We start from the raw sequence: 19,899 nt of genomic DNA on the forward strand, positions 1-19,899 counted from the left end.
TTTTGATAGGTAAATCTAAAAATATGCTCTATTTCTGTTTAAATGTAGTGATGGCAAAAATGTAGTGATGGCAAAAATGCTAAAAATGCTCTAGTCTTTTGGGGATGTCTTGGTCTGAAATGCCCAGTCCTTAAGGGGTTAAAGATATTGGCCACAACCGAAACCTTGTTTTCAGGAGCAGATATCAGAAATATTGGAATCTACCCCAAAATGAGTTTTAAAAATGTTTATCTTGCACGCAGGTCCTGTGTACTACAGTACATACAGTAGTTTCACATATACACCAGGAAGAAAGAGATACCTACCAAGAAATATATTATGAAAACATTAAATTGATTTATTTAACTATTTTAAAGTGACACTAAACCCAAATTTTTTATTTTATGATTCAGATAGAGAATACAATTTTAAACAACATTCCAGTGTACTTCAAATATTTAATTTATTCTTTAGATATCCTTTTTTGAAGAAATAGCAAAGCACATGGGTGAGCCAATCACAGGAGACATCTATGTGCAGCCACCAATCAGCAGCTTCTAAGCCTATCTAGATATGCTTTTCAGAAAAGGGTATCAAGAGAATGAAGCAAAATAGATTACAGAAGTAAATTAGAAAGTTGTTTAAATTGTGTGCTCTTTGTAAATCATGAAATAAAAAATTTGGGTTTCATGTCCCTTTAAACCAGTTGTTCCATATATATAATTTTGACTTGCATGAAAATTTACATATAGTATTTACCTTCCTTCTTCCATTCCCAAACATATAGTTGGCACATCTGGTGCTCGAGAAGAGCCACGTTCTGAATCTGGGACATCGTTTGATTGTTTGTGATTCTTTTGCTCGGGGATATAGACCATGCAAAGTATGCGCGATTCAACATTGAAACATTCTAACACCTTCGGGCTACGGTTGTGAAGTGAAACAACAGCAATCTGACCCATCTGATTAGTGCAACTGCCAATCTAGAAATGAGAAGAAAAAAATACATTTTCCATTAATCATTTCTAGAACGTTATGGACACTCCCCTAAGGACTGTTCTAATTAAAATAATGGGTGTACTTTTTTTTTAATTCATAAGCTGACATAGAGATTTCCCAGTTTAAAAAAAATACTATTTGTTTATTGCTGTTTATTAAAGGTATATGCAACCCAAAATGTTTATTTTATGTTTCAGACAGAGCATATAATTTTAAACAATTTTCTAATTTACTTCTATTAACTAATTTGCTTCATTCTCTTGGTATTTTTTGTTGAAGGAGCAGTAATGCACTACTGGGAGCTAGCTAGCTGTATGCCAGTGACAATATGTATTTATGTGCAGCCAGCAATCAACAGCTTCTGAGCCTACCTAGGCCTACTTTTCAGCAAAGTAAACAAAGAGAACACAACAAGTTATTTAAAATTGCATAATCTGAATCATGAAAGAAAAAAAATGTGTTTCACGTCCCTTTAAGTAGTAAATTATAGTCTGTTACTGTGCTTAACTCTCAGTGGCCTAGAAGTGCAATCAGTAGACGCCTTGCACATTTGAACCCTACTAAGGAGTTAAACACAAACTTGAGTGACACATATGCTCCTGTCCTATCCACAAGAGAATAAGGTTGAGTATGCTCCAGTCACAAGCTCTATTTTCATCTGTGAGTGCCCCTTTATGTGTTTAACAATTTCTAAGGGTTGAAACATGCAGTGACATAAAATAACTTGTTACAGATTTTCTGCTTTCATGAAAGAACAGTCTTTTTTTATTAAAATGTCCTTTTAATTAGGGAAAATTAAAAAAAATATATAATAAAATATAATGAGTAAAAATATATTTTATTTGATTTAGAGGTAAAGCATTATATAGTATTACAAAAATTGTAAAGGTTAATCTTACCCAAAGAAAACCATGATGCATGGAAAGTGTATCTGGATCATTTTCACTACTGAGATAAGGTTCAGGATTATAGACAGCACATTCAATCTGAAAATAGATCAGGAAAATGCTAATTGGGTCAAAGAACATAACGTCCAATACACAGCACTATAAATATACTTCAAATCATATACATATTAACCTGCAGACACACCAATCACTTAGAAGGTGAGCTAATGCTATAAATAAGGTCACACATGGCTGTTTGGCTTTAGAAATGTAAGCACTGACATCTTAGGGCTGTGACTGTCTGTATGCTGCATATTTACTGACATGGCCAGGTGGGAGTACCAAGTCTGTTTACAGTTAGTGACAAATCAGAACTGAGAGTTTTCTAAACAATGGGCACAATTTTAAGTAAAAAATGCTTGCACAATATGAAGATAGGAAAAAACAGGGCAAAGTAATAAATCAAAAAAATGTAGTTACCCTGAATGCTTACTGGCCCAGAAATTACAATTATTTTTTTAGGGAGGGTTGGCAGTCTGTTATTATGAAACAGAATGAAAACCTATTTAATACCCCATGTGTTTAGTAAGCAGGCCCATGTGTTTATTAAATAGGTCTGTGGGTGGTCTTTAGAACTAGGAGGACAATTAGGATGTCTGCTAACAAGGAGGGGTACAAGCCAGTTCCAGAGACCATAATTTTGGACACTGTTAAAAGTAGAAATAATCTTCTGTTCCTTATCTAATTGGTCAGTGATTTAAAAGGGACCGAGTTTTCAGTGCCAAATCATCAGTCGTTGAAACTGAAGTATTCCATACTGCTACTTCACACAGCTGCTTTTTTATTCATACCCTCTATATGTTTAACTCCTTTATTACCAAATATATGGCCAACATTTCTATTAGATAAATGTATAATAAAGTAATATAACGGCTGCTAACAAACATCAGTGTCAAGATACCCTGAAGTAACAGCCTCTACATGACAGTGTCACAAAAAAAATGAGGGTAAAAAAAATAGCCTGTGACACTTCCTTGAACATAAATTCTCATTATCCTGACAGGCTTTTACAGATATGTATATGCATATTTTTTAGTTGACAATACTCTTTTAATCGCATTAACAAAACCTTTGGGGTATCACAAGCACACAAATAATAAGGGAGTGTTAAATTAATTATTAAAGGGTGGGACAACGCAAAAGACAAGAACAGATGTCATTTCTATGTTATTTCATTGTTTACTGCTGTATAATCTGTTGGTGATTTCTTATAGAGTCATTATAGCAAAAATATTATATGCTCTAATTTGTTACTGCATGCCATTTTTTCACTAGCAAGCCTGCAACATTGTGTGTTTAACCACAGAAAAGGTATCAAACACATAGTTAAAGTACTGTATACGAGCCACAGAGAACTGCTGGTCCTGAGGGTAAACTGACACTGAGCTAATCAGTGGCTACTTGAACAGCTGGGTCTTTCAACTAGCACTGCTGATTAGGTCAGCAGCAGTCTCCATTTGGAGCAAGCAGTTCTCTATGGCTGTTAAAACTGTACTTTACCTATGTGTTTAATCCATTTGCAGGAGTTAAACACATAGGCCTAGATTACAAGGAAACCATAGATTCTGCAATCCAGGTCTGTACAGTGAGAACTTGCCGTTTTGCGAGAATTCATTTAAAATGTGAGTCGTTATTAAAAGCTTATTATTGTAAACAGGAAAAGTCAAGGCCTTTTTTTATATATTTATATTTGGTTTCTAGACCAATATAAGTTACAAAAAAATGCATAATGAGAATTTTTTTGAAAAGTATAATGCATATCAATAAAACATCCTACAAAGGTGTACCTTATACCCATAATGCCCCAGCTCAAATGTATGAATAATGCATTTACAGGTTTTGCTATTCTTTTGGAAGTGAAAATGTTAATTTCACACCTGCAAACTGATATTTTCATTTCTCAATGTACAATGGTATTGATGCAAACACCTGCACTGTAAAGGGATAAACCTGCTGAAGTGCTATTGAGTTAGTGATTTGCAAGTATAACATGAAACTGGTAGAATTCTGGCAATCATGGCTTACTTTCAACACTGGTAACGCACTCAAGAAAACTACTTTCAACTTATAATATGCACACATAGATGCTCGTGGAACGTACTTCACTCAAGCGCAATTTATGCGAGAAATCTCACACTTGTTATCTAAACCATAGAGTTGCAGGATTCTTAGCGATAAAATTACTTGCTCTAACGAATTAGAGTGTGTATTATTTTTTCTTTAACTGTAATGGTCCTTTAAATACCAGATGTTGCTAATGATAACATCTAATATTAACAAAGAAGCTGCTCTATTATGCCCCACACCACTTCCATTAGATAAAGTATAAGGGACAAATGCCGAGACTTAGTCTCACCTATTTTAAATGTATGATCTTGGGAAAGACCTGACAGCTTACTTAATATTAAACAAGTAACTTTAAAGGGACATACAAGTGTCAATACAGAGGGGGCTATTTGGCACAAGCATAACAATTACACCAGCTCTGGAATACAAGCTCCTTTTTAAACGCCTGGAGTCAACAGTCAAATTTGTATACACAGCAATAAGCACGTCTGGATGCCCCAACATTGGCTCAAGGGACATATAAATACGCCGACCTAAGAGTGACATATAAATACTCTGACCTAAGAGTTATTTTCTTATTTTTTTTTTTTAAATAAATGCCTTGTGAATTAACCAAATAGCCCAGCAGTACTGACACTGTTATGTTCCTTCAAATCTATGTTAAAGAGACGTAAAACACATTTTTGAATTCCCCATAAAGGGCCAGATTACAAGTGGACCAGTATTTATCGTTCCCGTTCTATCTCCGCTAGAAGTAAGGTTTTTGCGCGTTGGGTAGCACTTGTATTAAAAGTAAAATGTTTTCGCGCTGCCCTAACCCGATGCGCACAAAAAAAAAACCAAGTTAGAATATCGCAAACATGTTAACTTATTCCTCAATAGAGGTCAACGGAGCAAAAAAAGTTGGAAAAAAACTCCCTACTCTCACGCAAACCTGATCAAATATACTCTAAGTGCACTAGCCCTACGTTCTATTCTGTTCTTCACATAGCAGAATATGTTCTATCTATTTATAAATACATATTTCTCCATATATATTATGTTTTATTGGTACAATATATCCAAACCTATATTTAGATGATTATATATAGGTAAACATATATACAGATATACATATATAGCAATATCTATTTAGAAATACATAGAACATATTCTGCTATGTGTAGAACATTGGTATGTGAAATATTAACGGTAAATAAACTGTATTACACTTTATTAAATATGAATATTGCATAAATATGCTTTTTTTATGTATTCATCTACTTTAATGCAAAGGGCTCCAATGCACACACACATATATATATATGTGTTCATATGTGTATATTAGTCTGTAAATACATATAAATACATAGATACATATGTACACACACACACACATATATATATATATATATATATATATATATATATATATATATATATATATATATATATATATATATATATACATACACACAGTGGGGCAAAAAAGTATTTAGTCAGCCACCAATTGTGCAAGTTCTCCCACTTAAGAAGATGAGAGAGGCCTGTAATTTTCATCATAGGTATACCTCAGCTATGAGAGACAAAATGTGGAAACAAATCCAGACAATCACATTGTCTGATTTGGAAAGAATTTATTTGCAAATTATGGTGGAAAATAAGTATTTGGTCAATATCAAAGTTCATCTCAATACTTTTTATATACTTTGTTGGCAATGACAGAGGTCAAACGTTTTCTGTAAGTCTTCACAAGGTTGTCACACACTGTTGCTGGTATGTTGGCCCATTCCTGCATGCAGATCTCCTCTAGAGCAGTGATGTTTTGAGGCTGTCGCTGGGCAACACAGACTTTCAACTCCCTCCAAAGGTTTTCTATGGGGTTGAGATCTGGAGACTGGCTAGGCCACTCCAGGACCTTGAAATGCTTCTTATGAAGCCACTCCTTCGTTGCCCGGGCGGTGTGTTTGGGATCATTGTCATGCTGAAAGACCCAGCCACATTTCATCTTCAATGCCCTTGCTGATGGGAGGAGGTTTGCACTCAAAATCTCACGATACATGGCCCCATTCATTCTTTCATGTACAGCCCCAAAGCATGATGTTGCCACCCCCATGCTTCACAGTAGTTATAGTGTTCTTTGGTTGCAACTCAGCATTCTCTCTCCTCCAAACACGACGAGTTGTGTTTCTACCAAACAGTTCTACTTTGGTTTCATCTGACCATATGACATTCTCCCAATCCGCTTCTGGATCATCCAAATGCTCTCTAAGCATACTTCAGACTGGCCCGGACATGTACTGGCTTAAGCAGGGGGACACGTCTGGCACTGCAGGATCTGAGTCCCTGGCGGAGTAGTGTGTTACTGATGGTAGCCTTTGTTACGTTGGTCCCAGCTCTCTGCAGGTCATTCACTAGGTCCCCCCGTGTGGTTCTGGGATGTTTGCTCACCGTTCTTGTGATCATTTTGACCCCACGGGGTGAGATCTTGCGTGGAGCCCCAGATCGAGGGAGATTATCAGTGGTCTTGTATGTCTTCCATTTTCTAATTATTGCTCCTACAGTTGATTTCTTCACACCAAGCTGCTTGCCTATTGCAGATTCAGTCTTCCCAGCCTGGTGCAGGTCTACAATTTTGTTTCTGGTATCCTTCGACAGCTCTTTGGTCTTCACCATAGTGGAGTTTGGAGTGTGACTGTTTGAGGTTGTGGACAGGTGTCTTTTAAAATGATAACAAGTTCAAACAGGTGGCATTAATACAGGTAATGAGTGGAGGACAGAGGAGCCTCTTAAAGAAGAAGATACAGGTCTGTGAGAGCCAGAAATCTTGCTTGTTTGTAGGTGACCAAATACTTATTTTCCACCATAATATGCAAATAAATTCTTTCCAAATCAGACAATGTGACTGTCTGGATTTGTTTCCACATTTTGTCTCTCATAGTTGAGGTATACCTATGATGAAAATTACAGGCCTCTCTCATCTTCTTAAGTGGGAGAACTTGCACAATTGGTAGCTGACTAAATACTTTTTGCGCCACTGTATATATATATATATATATATATATATATATATATATATATATATATATATATATACATACATACACATATTTAGAAATGTATGTGTATGTATCTCTATGTTAAAGCCCTTTGCCTGACTTTTTTTTCCCTCTAACACCTTAAACCTCATATCTTTGAGCCCATTTTTTAAAAATATTTTTTATTAGATAGTGTTATTATGAGTGTTACTGTATTTTTAAATATTTTTTTTTGTTTTCCCAAAAAAGTTAACCAGAGCTCTGAGGACACACTATTCCGACTTGCGTTAACTTCAAGTGCGCTCAAGCAATTGCATTTAATACAAGCCTGGAAAACAAGAGCTACATCCAACGTGGACAAACAGCCACAATAAACCCCTTTTCCCTCACTCATAACTGATAGCGCGCCACTCGCAATCTAGCCCATTATGCCTTAAAAAATTGAATTACACTTAGATTATTTATTTTGTCCCCTTTATCTGTAGCTTTTCCCATTCCTGTGAAAACTGGACAAACATACTTCATATGTTAGAAGGCTAATCATTATAAACAGTGACTGCTTTATCACTGTAATAGCTCAATTAAAGCTGTAACTAAGGCAATACCATAAGATGATTTTAAAGCATTTATTTTGTATGTAAACTGTGTCACTGTAATTGCAGATATATATAAAGAAGTTTTATGTCTCTTTATTATAAGTTGTTTTTTTCTCACATTTGTAAATCTGTTTTCCCACCAAAAGTAGTAATGTTGCATTACAAACTGCACAACTTTGTTTAAAACTTTATCCTCGGCCTGTGATATTGCCTAAAAGTCCAGCGCCTTTGATTAGGTCAGGTACAAGCTATCACACACACTATCTAAAGGGCGTTTGGAAATTTGACAGTAACGTACGGTTTGGAGGAGACCAGCGGAATCTGTTATCTGAGAAACACAAGAACAAATGTGGCCGTTCACAATTTAAATTAATGCAAATGAGTCCGTATCTTGAACATAGGTTTAGAAGTACATGTTTGTTTGAATTCAGACAGCTGCGTAATAAATTATAATATATTAAACAAATGAAGTATTTTGAGCTTCATCTTTGATTTTTCCAATCTGTCATCCTCTGATTTACCTTGAACTCCTGTTGTTTTGACATGATTACTGGAAGATGCTTAACAAGCAAAGGCTGCTTCTCTTTTTTAATCTGATTTCCATCATCTTCTAGACAGAACCAGCCCAGCTGGTTCTCTTCTCCTGTAGTAAATCAGGGAAAAAATCATAACAGAAACATTAACTAAATTGCAGTTTTTCTCCGTGAACTGGGATCCTATTTTATTAAACAATAAGCTTAGTTATTGGACCCTCTTAAACTTAGGCAAGAGGTCTTGTAATGCGACCTATGCAATCCCTGTTGTTGTAAAAAGCTGTTACATATGTTAACGATTTTTCATTGGTCTGACTATTCAGTACGTAGTTGTTCATTACAGTATGTGTTGAACTGTAGCTTCATTTTTGCTATAGAAAAAAATAATAATAATAATAATCATACTGGTCTCCCCAATAGATTGCGCAAATTACTGAATACATATTTGGAATTTAAAAACATCAATAGGCAAGTACAAAGTTACAGTAGAAATGAACTACTCATTCACCAACACTGCGACTGCTTTTCTTGTCACGTATTTCTTGTGATCTATATAATAATGGCAAACTTTAGGGAACACTGAAAGCCAAATAACCACCCTGTGACTAAAAGTATCATGTCCTGCTGTCTCTGTGGAATGGAACCCAGACATGATGTGTGGAGCTTAAAGAGACAGTTAAGTTAGAATTAAACTTTAAATGATTCAGATAGGGCATGCAATTTTAAACAACTTTCCAATTTACTTTTATCAACAAATTTGCTTTGTTCTCTTGGTTTTCTTTGTTAAAAGCTAAACCTAGGCTTGCTCATAAACAGATTTCTAAGCTGTTGAAGGCCGCCTCTTATCTCTGTGCATTGACAGTTTTTTACAGTTATACAGTGCTAGTTCATGTGTGCCATATAGACAACATTGTGCTCACTCCTGTGGAGTTAGCTAGGAGTAAGCACTGATTGGCTAAAATGCAAGTCTGTCAAAAGAACTGAAATAAGGGGGCAGTCTGCAGAGGCTCAGATACAAGGTAATTACAGAGGTAAAAGTGTATTAAAGGGATACTAACCCCTAATTTTTTTTTTTCATGATTCAGATAGAGCATGCAATTTTAAGCAACTTTCTAATTTACTCCTATTATCATTTTTTCTTTGTTCTCATGTTATCTTGATTTGAAAAAGCAGTAATAAAAGGTTAGGAGCCGGCCCATTTTTTAGTTCAGCACCTTGGTAGAGCTGCTGATTGGTTTGCTATATCTGAATCATGAAATAAAAAAATTGGGTTTAGTATCCCTTTAATATAACAATGTTTGTTATGCAAAACTGGGGAAGGGGTAATAAAGGGAGTATCTATATTTCTAAACAATAAACATGTTCAAGTTGACTGTCCCTTTAAGGTTACCCAAGATAAGCACAACCATCAAGATGCCATTCTACAGGGTAATCTCTTCTTAAAGGTACAATGTACTGTAATATGTTCTCAAAGACCCGTTTTACATGCTGGAATGTATTAAATTGTTTATAAGTAACTAATTTTCCTTTATTTTGTTATTTGAAATAGCTACTTTTCCTGCTGAAACCTAAACCTATACCAAAAAATCTATAGTACAGTAATTAGTACAGCAAAACTATGCAAACAACAGACAATTGGGGGAAAAAATAGCTTACTAGTGGGGGGTGGGAAAGAGACTGCTCAGCACTTTTTAAAGAGTGTTCCTTCATCATTTTTAAATGCTATCAAATCGTATCTGCTGCTTGCTTGACTGCATCGTCCCTTTAAATTAGATAAGCACCTCTTGTGGTGTCTGTCCATATAAATGAAACATCACCCATAAAACAAATTATTTTCCCTCCGCTTTCAAATGTGGATTATATTCCTCCATGCTTTTTGTCTTCAGAATTTACTAAACTGACTATCATAATCTTTGCTCAAAATGCAAAAAAAGAAACCTCCATCTCAACCTTCGATATCATAAAAGTCACCTTTAGCTGCTTTATAATTGTTAGTGCGGTATCTCAAAATAAAAGTCAAAACTGAAATGTACATGCATGAATTTTAGACTTTAATAGAAGCATTTTCACAAAAAAATATATGTAATTAGCAAAAATCGGTGTAGTAAAAATGTATTGCTGTTTCAGGGGCATATGTAAATATGCTGCACATGCCCAGTGCACCCACATTTAAATGCTGCACCTGTTCAAAATGCCGGCTGTTTTTTGTATGAAGCAAATTTGGTCATGGCTTACACAACACACACCACTACCGATTCTCTGTATTAGACATACACACCTGAAACCGTAATAAATTAAACTGTACAAACAATTTTACTTGAAAATTACCTTAATTAATTGTTTTGTTGATTTGGGAGCTGCATCTCCATCAGTTTTAAATGTTATTTTGTTTTTGATCTTTTTTATAAATAAACAAACAACATTTATGCTTACCTGATAAATTATTTTCTTTTCTGGCATCGAGAGTCCACAATTCATTCATTACTGTTGGGAATTCACTTCCAGGTCACCAGGACGAGGCAAAGACACCCCAGCCAAAGCATTAATTATCCCTCTTACTTTCCCTACTCCCCCAGTCATTCAGACGAGGAGACGGAAAAAACAGAATTTATGCTTACCTGATAAATTACTTTCTCTTGTGATGTATCGAGTCCACGGATTCATCCTTTACTTGTGGCATATTCTCCTTCCCAACAGGAAGTAGCAAAGAGAGCACACAGCAGAGCTGTCCATATAGCTCCCCCTCTAGCTCCACCCCCCAGTCATTCGACCGAAGGTTAGGAAGAAAAAGGAGAAACCATAGGGTGCAGTGGTGACTGTAGTTTAAACAAAAAAGCTACCTGACTTAATAGCCAGGGCGGGCCGTGGACTCGATACATCACAAGAGAAAGTAATTTATCAGGTAAGCATAAATTCTGTTTTCTCTTGTAAGATGTATCGAGTCCACAGATTCATCCTTTACTTGTGGGATACCAATACCAAAGCTTTAGGACATGGATGAAGGGAGGGAACAAGTCAGGTAACCTAAACGGAAGGCACCACTGCTTGTAAAACCTTTCTCCCAAAAATAGCCTCCAAAGAAGCAAAAGTATCGAATTTGTAAAATTTAGAAAAAGTATGCAGCGAAGACCAAGTCACTGCCTTACAAATCTGTTCAACAGAAGCCTCATTTTTAAAAGCCCATGTGGAAGCCACTGCTCTGGTAGAATGAGCAGTAATTGTTTTGGGAGGCTGCTGGCCAGCAGTCTCATAGGCCAAACGGATGATGCTTTTCAGCCAAAAGGAAAGAGAGGTAGCAGTCGCCTTCTGACCTCTCCTCTTACCAGAATAGATAACAAACAATGAAGGTGTTTGTCTGAAATCCTTAGTTGCTTGTAAATAGAACTTTAAAGCACGAACCACATCAAGATTGTGTAACAGACGTTCCTTCTTCGAAGGAGGATTAGGACACAGAGAAGGAACAACAATTTCCTGGTTAATATTCATATTAGACACAACCTTGGGAAGAAAACCGGGTTTGGTATGCAAAACTACCTTATCTGCATGGAAAATCAGGTAAGGTGAGTCACATTGTAAAGCAGATAACTCTGAAACTCTTCGAGCAGAAGAGATAGCTACCAAAAACAAAACTTTCCAAGATAAAAGCTTAATATCTATGGAATGTAAAGGTTCAAACGGAACCCCTTGCAGAACTGAAAGAACTAAATTCAGACTCCATGGCGGAGCCACAGGTCTATAAACAGGCTTAATTCTGGCTAAAGCCTGACTAAACGCTTGAATGTCTGGTACCTCTGCCAGACGTTTGTGTAAAAGAATAGACAAAGCAGATATCTGTCCTTTTAAGGAACTAGCTTGTAAGTTCCCACGGGAACAGGGCTCCCAATTCCTCCTGTATTTGTTTGTTAAATTTTGTCTGGTGTCTCATATTGTACTGTCCTTTTATCTTTGTTACCTATGAACAGCGCTGCGGAATGTGTTGGCGCTTTATAAATAAAGAATAATAATAATAATAATAACTAGCTGATAATCCATTCTCCAATCCTTCTTGGAGAAAGAACAAAATTCTGGGAATCCTAATCTTACTTGTTGAAAATAAAATCTACAATTTTTCTACCACATTCACTTTACCCTTCCGATTGCTTAGAGCCGGCAAAGAGAATGACTGGGGGGTGGAGCTAGAGGGGGAGCTATATGGACAGCTCTGCTGTGTGCTCTCTTTGCCACTTCCTGTTGGGAAGGAGAATATCCCACAAGTAAAGGATGAATCCGTGGACTCGATACATCTTACAAGAGAAATAGGAGAAACACAAGGGATATAGAGGTTCTTCAGTAGGCTCCATTTGAAGATTAGAGAAAAATTCCGCCTTAAAAGAACAGGGCGTTTCGTGGACTCTCCATGCCAGGAAAGAAAATAATTTATAAGGAATTTTGTTTTCTTTCAAATTGCATGGAGAGTCCACGATTCATTAATTACTGTTAGGAATCCAATACCCAAGCTAGAGAGGACACCAACAGCTAGATTACGAGTCTTGCGTTAGCCTTAAAAAGCAGCGTTGAGAGGTCCCAACGCTGCTTTTTAACGCCCGCTGGTATTACGAGTCTGGCAGGTACAGGTGTACCGCTCACTTTTTTTCCGCGACTCGAGCTAACCGCAAATCCCCTCACTTCAATTGCATATCCTATCTTTTGAATGGGATTTGCCCAACGCCGGTATTACAAGTCTTGGAAGAAGTGAGCGGTAGACCCTCTCTCTTGTCAAGACAAGACTCCTACCTGCATTTAAAAGTCAGTAGTTAAGAGTTTTATGGGCTAACGCCGTAGCATAAAACTCTTAACTAAAGTGCTAAAAAGTACACTAACACCCATAAACTACATATTAAACCCTAAACCGAGCCCCCCCCCCCCACATTGCAAACACTTAAATAAAGTTTTTAACCCCTAATCTGCCGACCAGACATCGCCGCCACTTTAATAAATATATTAACCCCTAAACCGCCGCACTCCCACCTCGCAAACACTAGTTAAATTTTATTAACCCCTAATCTGCCGACCCCAACGTCGCCGCAACTATATTAAATTTATTAACCCCTAAACCTAAGTCTAACCCTAACACCCCCCTAACTTAAATATAATTTAAATAAAACGAAATAAAATTACTATCATTAACTAAATTATTCCTATTTAAAACTAAATACTTACCTATAAAATAAACCATAAGCTAGCTACAATATAACTAATAGTTACATTGTAGCTAGCTTAGGGTTTATTTTTAATTTACAGGCAACTTTGTATTTATTTTTACTAGGTACAATAGTTATTAAATAGTTATTAACTATTTAATAACTACCTAGCTAAAATAAATACAAAAGTACCTGTAAAATAAATCCTAACCTAAATTACAATTACACCTAACACTACACAATCATTAAATTAATTTACTAAATTACCTACAATTAACTACAATTAAATAAAATAAAGTACGAAAAAAAGATCTCACTAAATTACAAAAAAAAAAATAATTACAAGAATTTTAAACTAATTACACCTAATCCCCCTAATAAAATAAAAAAGCCCCCCAAAATAATAAAAATCCCTACCCTATACTAAATTACAAATAGCCCTTAAAAGGGCTTTTTGCGGGGCATTGCCATAAAGTAATCAGCTCTTTTACATGTTAAAAAAAAATACAATACCCCTCCAACATTAAAACCCACCACCCACACACCCAACCCTACTCTAAAACCCACCCAATCCCCCCTTAATAAAACCTAACACTAACCCCTTGAAGATCACCCTACCGTGAGACGTCTTTACCCAGCCGGGCAGAAGAGGACCACCAGACGGGCAGAAGTCTTCATCCAGTCGGCATCTTCTATCTTCATCGGAGCGGAGCAGGTCCATCTTCAAGCCAGCCGATGCGGAGCATCCATCCAGACCGAAGACTACACGACGAATGACGGTTCCTTTAAATGACGTCATCCAAGATGGTGTCCCTTGAATTCTGATTGGCTGATAGGATTCTATCAGCCAATCGGAATTAAGGTAGGAAAAATCCTATTGGCTGATCCAATCAGCCAATAGGATTGAGCTTGCATTCTATTAGCTGATTGGAACAGCCAATAGAATGCAAGCTCAATCCTATTGGCTGATTGGATCAGCCAATAGGATTGAACTTCAATCCTATTGGCTGATTGGATCAGCCAATAGGATTGAGGGTTAGACTTAGGCGTTAATAACTTTATTATAGTGGCGGCGGCAGATTAGGGGTTAATAAGTGTAGTTAGGTGGCAGTGACATTGGGGGCGGCAGAATAGGGGTTAATAATTAAAAAGTAGGTGTCAGCGATGTTGGGGGCATCAGATTAGGGGTTCTTAAGTATAATGTAGGTGGCGGCGGTGTCCGGAGCGGCAGATTAGGGGTTAATAATATTATGCAGGTGGCGATGATGTCGGGGGTGGCATATTAGGGGTTAATAAGTGTAAGATTAGGGGTGTTTAGACTCGGGGTTCATGTTAGGGTGTTACCTTTTTGCGTCTAACGCTGGGTTTGTAAAAACCTGTAATACCAGCGTTGTCTTAAGTGAGCTGTGAAACAAAATGCTTGTTAGCAATGCACATCTGTTACCGCAAAACTCGTAATCTCGGTGCAAATGAATCGGGAGGGAAAAGTAAGGCAGGTGACCCTAATCTGAAGGAACCACTACTTGAAGAACTTTCTACAAAAAGGAAGCCTCAGCTGAGGCAAAAACATCAAACTTGTAAAATTTTGAAAAGGTATGCAAAGAGGACCAAGTAGCCGCCTTACAGATTTGTTCTATAGAGGCTTCATTCTTAAAAGCCCAAGAAGAAGATACAACTCGAGTAGAGTAAGCCATAATCAACTCAGGAGGCTGTTGACCAGCTTCATCATAAGCCAAGCAAATGACACTTCATAGCCAAAAAGAAAGGGTGGCTGGCCTTCTGACCCTTGCACTTACCTGCATACATTATGAACAAGGAAGACGATGGTCTAAAATTCTTGATAATGTGAAGAAAGAATTTCAAGGCACACACCACATAAAAATTGTGCAACAAACGTTAGAGACAAAGGATAAGGACAAAAACATAATTTATGCTTACCTGATAAATTTATTTCTCTTGTGGTGTATCCAGTCCACGGATCATCCATTACTTGTGGGATATTCTCATTCCCAACAGGAAATTGCAAGAGGACACCCACAGCAGAGCTGTTATATAGCTCCTCCCCTAACTGCCATATCCAGTCATTCAACCGAAAACAAGCCGAGAAAGGAGAAACCATAGGGTGCAGTGGTGACTGTAGTTTAAATTTAAAAATTACCTGCCTTAAAATGACAGGGCGGGCCGTGGACTGGATACACCACAAGAGAAATAAATTTATCAGGTAAGCATAAATTATGTTTACTCTTATAAGGTGTATCCAGTCCACGGATCATCCATTACTTGTGGGATACCAATACCAAAGCTAAAGTACACGGATGAAGGGAGGGACAAGGCAGGTACTTAAACGGAAGGTACCACTGCCTGTGAAACCTTTCTCCCAAAAATAGCCTCCGAAGAAGCAAAAGTATCAAATTTGTAAAATTTTGAAAAAGTATGAAGCTAAGACCAAGTCGTCACCTTGCAAATCTGTTCAACAGAAGCCTAATTTTTAAAGGCCCAAGTGGAAGCCACTGCTCTAGTAGAATGAGCTGTAATCCTTTCAGGAGGCTGCTGGCCAGCAGTGTCATAGGCTAAGCGGATTATGCTTCTTAGCCAAAAAGAAAGAGAGGTTGCCGAAGCCTTTTGACCTCTCCTCTGTCCAGAGTAGACAACAAACAAAGCAGATGTTTGATGAAAATCTTTAGTGGCTTGTAAGTAAAACTTTAAAGCACGAACCATGTCCAAATTGGGTAATAGACGTTCCTTCTTTGAAGAAGGATTAGGACACAAGGATGGAACAACAATCTCTTGATTGATATTCTTGTTAGATATCACCTTAGGTAAAAACCCAGGTTTGGTATGCAGGACTACCTTATCCGAATGGAAGATCAGATAAGGAGAATCACATTGTAAAGCAGATAACTCGGAGACTCTACGAGCCGAAGAAATAGCTACCAAAAAAAGAACTTTCCAAGATAAAAGTTTGATATCTATGGAATGAAGAGGTTCAAACGGAACTCCTTGAAGAACCTTAAGAACCAGATTTAAGCTCCATGGCGGAGCAATAGGTTTAAACACAGGCTTGATTCTAACTAAAGCCTGACAAAATGCCTGAACGTCTGGAACATCTGCCAGACGCTTGTGCAAAAGAATAGACAATGCAGAAATCTGTCCCTTTAAGGAACTAGCTGACAATCCTTTTTCCAAACCTTCTTGGAGAAAGGATAATATCCTGGGAATCCTGACCTTACTCCATGAGTAACCCTTGGATTCACACCAATAAAGATATTTACCCCATATCTTATGGTAAATTTTCCTGGTGACAGGCTTTCGTGCCTGTATTAAGGTATCAATGACTGACTCGGAGAAGCCACGCTTTGATAAAATCAAGCGTTCAATCTCCAGGCAGTCAGTCTCAGAGAAATTAGATTTGGATGATTGAAAGGACCTTGTAGTAGAAGGTCTTGTCTTAACGGCAGAGTCCAAGGTGGAAAGGATGACATCTCCACTAGATCTGCATACCAGGTCCTGCGTGGCCACGCAGGCGCTATCAAAATCACTGATGCTCTCTCCTGCTTGATCTTGGCAATCAGTCGAGGGAGCAGAGGAAACGGTGGAAACACATAGGCCAGGTTGAAAGACCAAGGCGCTGCAAGAGCATCTATCAGTGTCGCCTCAGGATCCCTGGACCTGGATCCGTAACAAGGAAGCTTGGCGTTCTGGCGAGACGCCATGAGATCCAGTTCTGGTTTGCCCCAACGATGAATCAATTGAGCAAACACCTCCGGATGGAGTTCCCACTCCCCTGGATGAAAAGTCTGACGACTTAGAAAATCCGCCTCCCAGTTCTCTACACCTGGGATATGGATAGCTGATAGGTGGCAAGAGTGAATCTCTGCCCAGCAAATTATCTTTGAGACTTCTAACATCGCTAGGGAACTCCTTGTTCCCCCTTGATGGTTGATGTAAGCCACAGTCGTGATGTTGTCCGACTGAAATCTGATGAACCTCAGAGTTGCTAACTGAGGCCAAGCCTGAAGAGCATTGAATATCGCTCTCAGTTCCAGAATATTTATTGGAAGGAGTGTCTCCTCCTGAGTCCACGATCCCTGAGCCTTCAGGGAGTTCCAGACTGCACCCCAACCTAGAAGGCTGGCATCTGTCGTTACAATTGTCCAATCTGGCCTGCGAAAGGTCATACCTTTCGACAGATGGACCCGAGATTGCCACCAGAGAAGAGAATCCCTGGTCTCTTGATCCAGATTTAGTAGAGGGGACAAATCTGTGTAATCCCCATTCCACTGACTGAGCATGCATAGGTGCAGCGGTCTGAGATGTAGGCGTGCAAACGGCACTATGTCCATTGCCGCTACCATTAAGCCGATTACTTCCATGCACTGAGCCACCGAAGGGTGCGGAATGGAATGAAGAACACGGCAGGCATTTAGAAGCTTTGATAACCTGGACTTCGTCAGGTAAATTTTCATTTCCACAGAATCTATCAGAGTCCCTAGGAAGGAAACTCTTGTGAGTGGGGATAGAGAACTCTTTTCTTCGTTCACTTTCCACCCATGCGACCTCAGAAATGCCAATACTATGTCCGTATGAAACTTGGCAATTTGGAAGTTTGACGCCTTTATCAGGATGTCGTCTAAATAAGGGGCCACTGCTATGCCTCGCGGCCTTAGGACCGCCAGAAGCGACCCCAGAACCTTCGTAAAATTTCTTGGGGCTGTAGCTAATCCAAAGGGAAGAGCTACAAACTGGTAATGCCTGTCTAGAAAGGCAAACCTGAGAAACCGATGATGATCTTTGTGTATCGGAATGTGAAGATAAGCATCCTTTAAATCTACTGTAGTCATATATTGACCCTCCTGGATCATAGGTAGGATGGTACAAATAGTTTCCATCTTGAATGATGGAACTCTGAGGAATTTGTTTAAGATCTTTAGATCCAAAATTGGTCTGAAGGTTCCCTCTTTTTTGGGAACCACAAACAGATTTGAGTAAAATCCTTGTCCCTGTTCCTCCCTTGGAACTGGATGGATCACTCCCATTACTAGGAGGTCTTGTACACAGTGTAAGAATGCCTCTCTCTTTATCTGGTTTGCAGATAATTGTGAAAGGTGAAATCTCCCTTTTGGAGGAGAAGCTTTGAAGTCCAGAAGATATCCCTGGGATATAATTTCCAACGCCCAGGGATCCTGGACATCTCTTGCCCACGCCTGGGCGAAGAGTGAAAGTCTGCCCCCTACTAGATCCGTTATCGGATAGGGGGCCGTTCCTTCATGCTGTCTTAGAGGAAGCAGCAGGCTTTTTGGCCTGCTTACATTTGTTCCAGGTCTGGTTAGGTCTCCAGACCGTCTTGGACTGAGCAAAAGTTCCCTCTTGTTTTGCATTAGAGGAAGTTGATGCCGCATTCGCCTTGAAGTTTCGAAAGGCACAGAAATTAGACTGTTTGGCCCTTGATTTGGGCCTATCCTGAGGAAGGGCATGACCTTTTCCTCCAGTGATATCAGCAATAATCTCCTTCAAACCAGGCCCGAATAGGGTCTGCCCCTTGAAGGGAATGTTAAGCAGCTTAGACTTTGAAGTAATGTCAGCTGACCATGATTTAAGCCATAGCGCCCTGCGCGCCTAGATAACAAAACCAGAATTCTTAGCCGTTAGTTTAGTCAAATGAACAATGGCATCAGAAACAAAAGAATTGGCTAGCTTACGTGCTCTAAGCTTGTCAAGTATGTCATCCAATGGAGTCGCTACCTGTAAAGCCTCTTCCAGAGACTCAAACCAGAACGCCGCAGCAGCAGTGACAGGCGCAATGCATGCAAGGGGCTGTAGGATAAAACCTTGTTGAATAAACATTTTCATAAGGTAAACCTCTAACTTTTTATCCATTGAATCTAAAAAAGCACAACTGTCCTCGACAGGGATAGTATTACGCTTTGCTAAAGTAGAAACTGCTCCCTCCACCTTAGGGACTATCTGCCATAAGTCCCGTGTGGTGGGGTCTATTGGAAACATTTTTCTAAAAATAGGAGGGGGAGAGAACGGCACACCTGGTCTATCCCATTCCTTATTAATAATTTCTGTAAACCTTTTAGGTATTGGAAAAACATCAGTACACACCGGTACTGCATAGTATTTATCCAGTCTACACAATTTCTCTGGCACTGCAATTGTATCACAGTCATTCAGAGCAACTAAAACCTCCCTGAGCAACATGCGGAGGTGTTCAAGCTTAAATATAAATGTAGAAATATCAGAATCAGGTTGCATCATCTTCCCTGAGTCAGAAACATTACCCACAGACTGAAGCTCTCCTTCCTCAGCTTCTGCATATTGTGAGGCAGTATCAGACATGGTTCTTAAAGCGTCAGTATGCTCTGTATTTCGTCTAACCCCAGAGCTATCTCGCTCTCCTCTAAATTCAGGTAGTCTGGCTAATACCGCTGACAGTGTATTATCCATGACTGCCGCCATGTCTTGTAAAGTAAACGCTATGGGCGCCCTAGATGTACTTGGCGCCATTTGAGCGGGAGTCCCTTGAGCGGGAGTCAAAGGATCCGACACGTGGGGAGAGTTGGTCGGCATAACTTTCG

At 38.6% G+C, this 19,899-nt stretch overlaps 1 protein-coding gene across 3 annotated transcripts in view; it reads right to left on the reverse strand.

Annotated features, from left to right (window-relative positions):
- Nucleotides 1-19,899, reverse strand: part of ARHGEF10 (Rho guanine nucleotide exchange factor 10) — a 595,236-nt gene that overhangs the window by 176,960 nt on the left and 398,377 nt on the right. For all 3 annotated transcript variants that reach the window (XM_053710365.1, XM_053710363.1, XM_053710364.1), the window contains 3 exons: nt 8,127-8,248; nt 1,878-1,964; nt 739-962 (listed from right to left, as the gene is read on the reverse strand). In XM_053710365.1, coding sequence (XP_053566340.1) covers nt 739-962; nt 1,878-1,964; nt 8,127-8,248 — 433 coding nt within the window. The remainder of the gene's footprint in view (nt 1-738; nt 963-1,877; nt 1,965-8,126; nt 8,249-19,899) is intronic.

The sequence above is a fragment of the Bombina bombina genome, chromosome 4, assembly GCF_027579735.1.
Source record: "Bombina bombina isolate aBomBom1 chromosome 4, aBomBom1.pri, whole genome shotgun sequence".
NCBI classification, from domain to species: domain Eukaryota; kingdom Metazoa; phylum Chordata; class Amphibia; order Anura; family Bombinatoridae; genus Bombina; species Bombina bombina.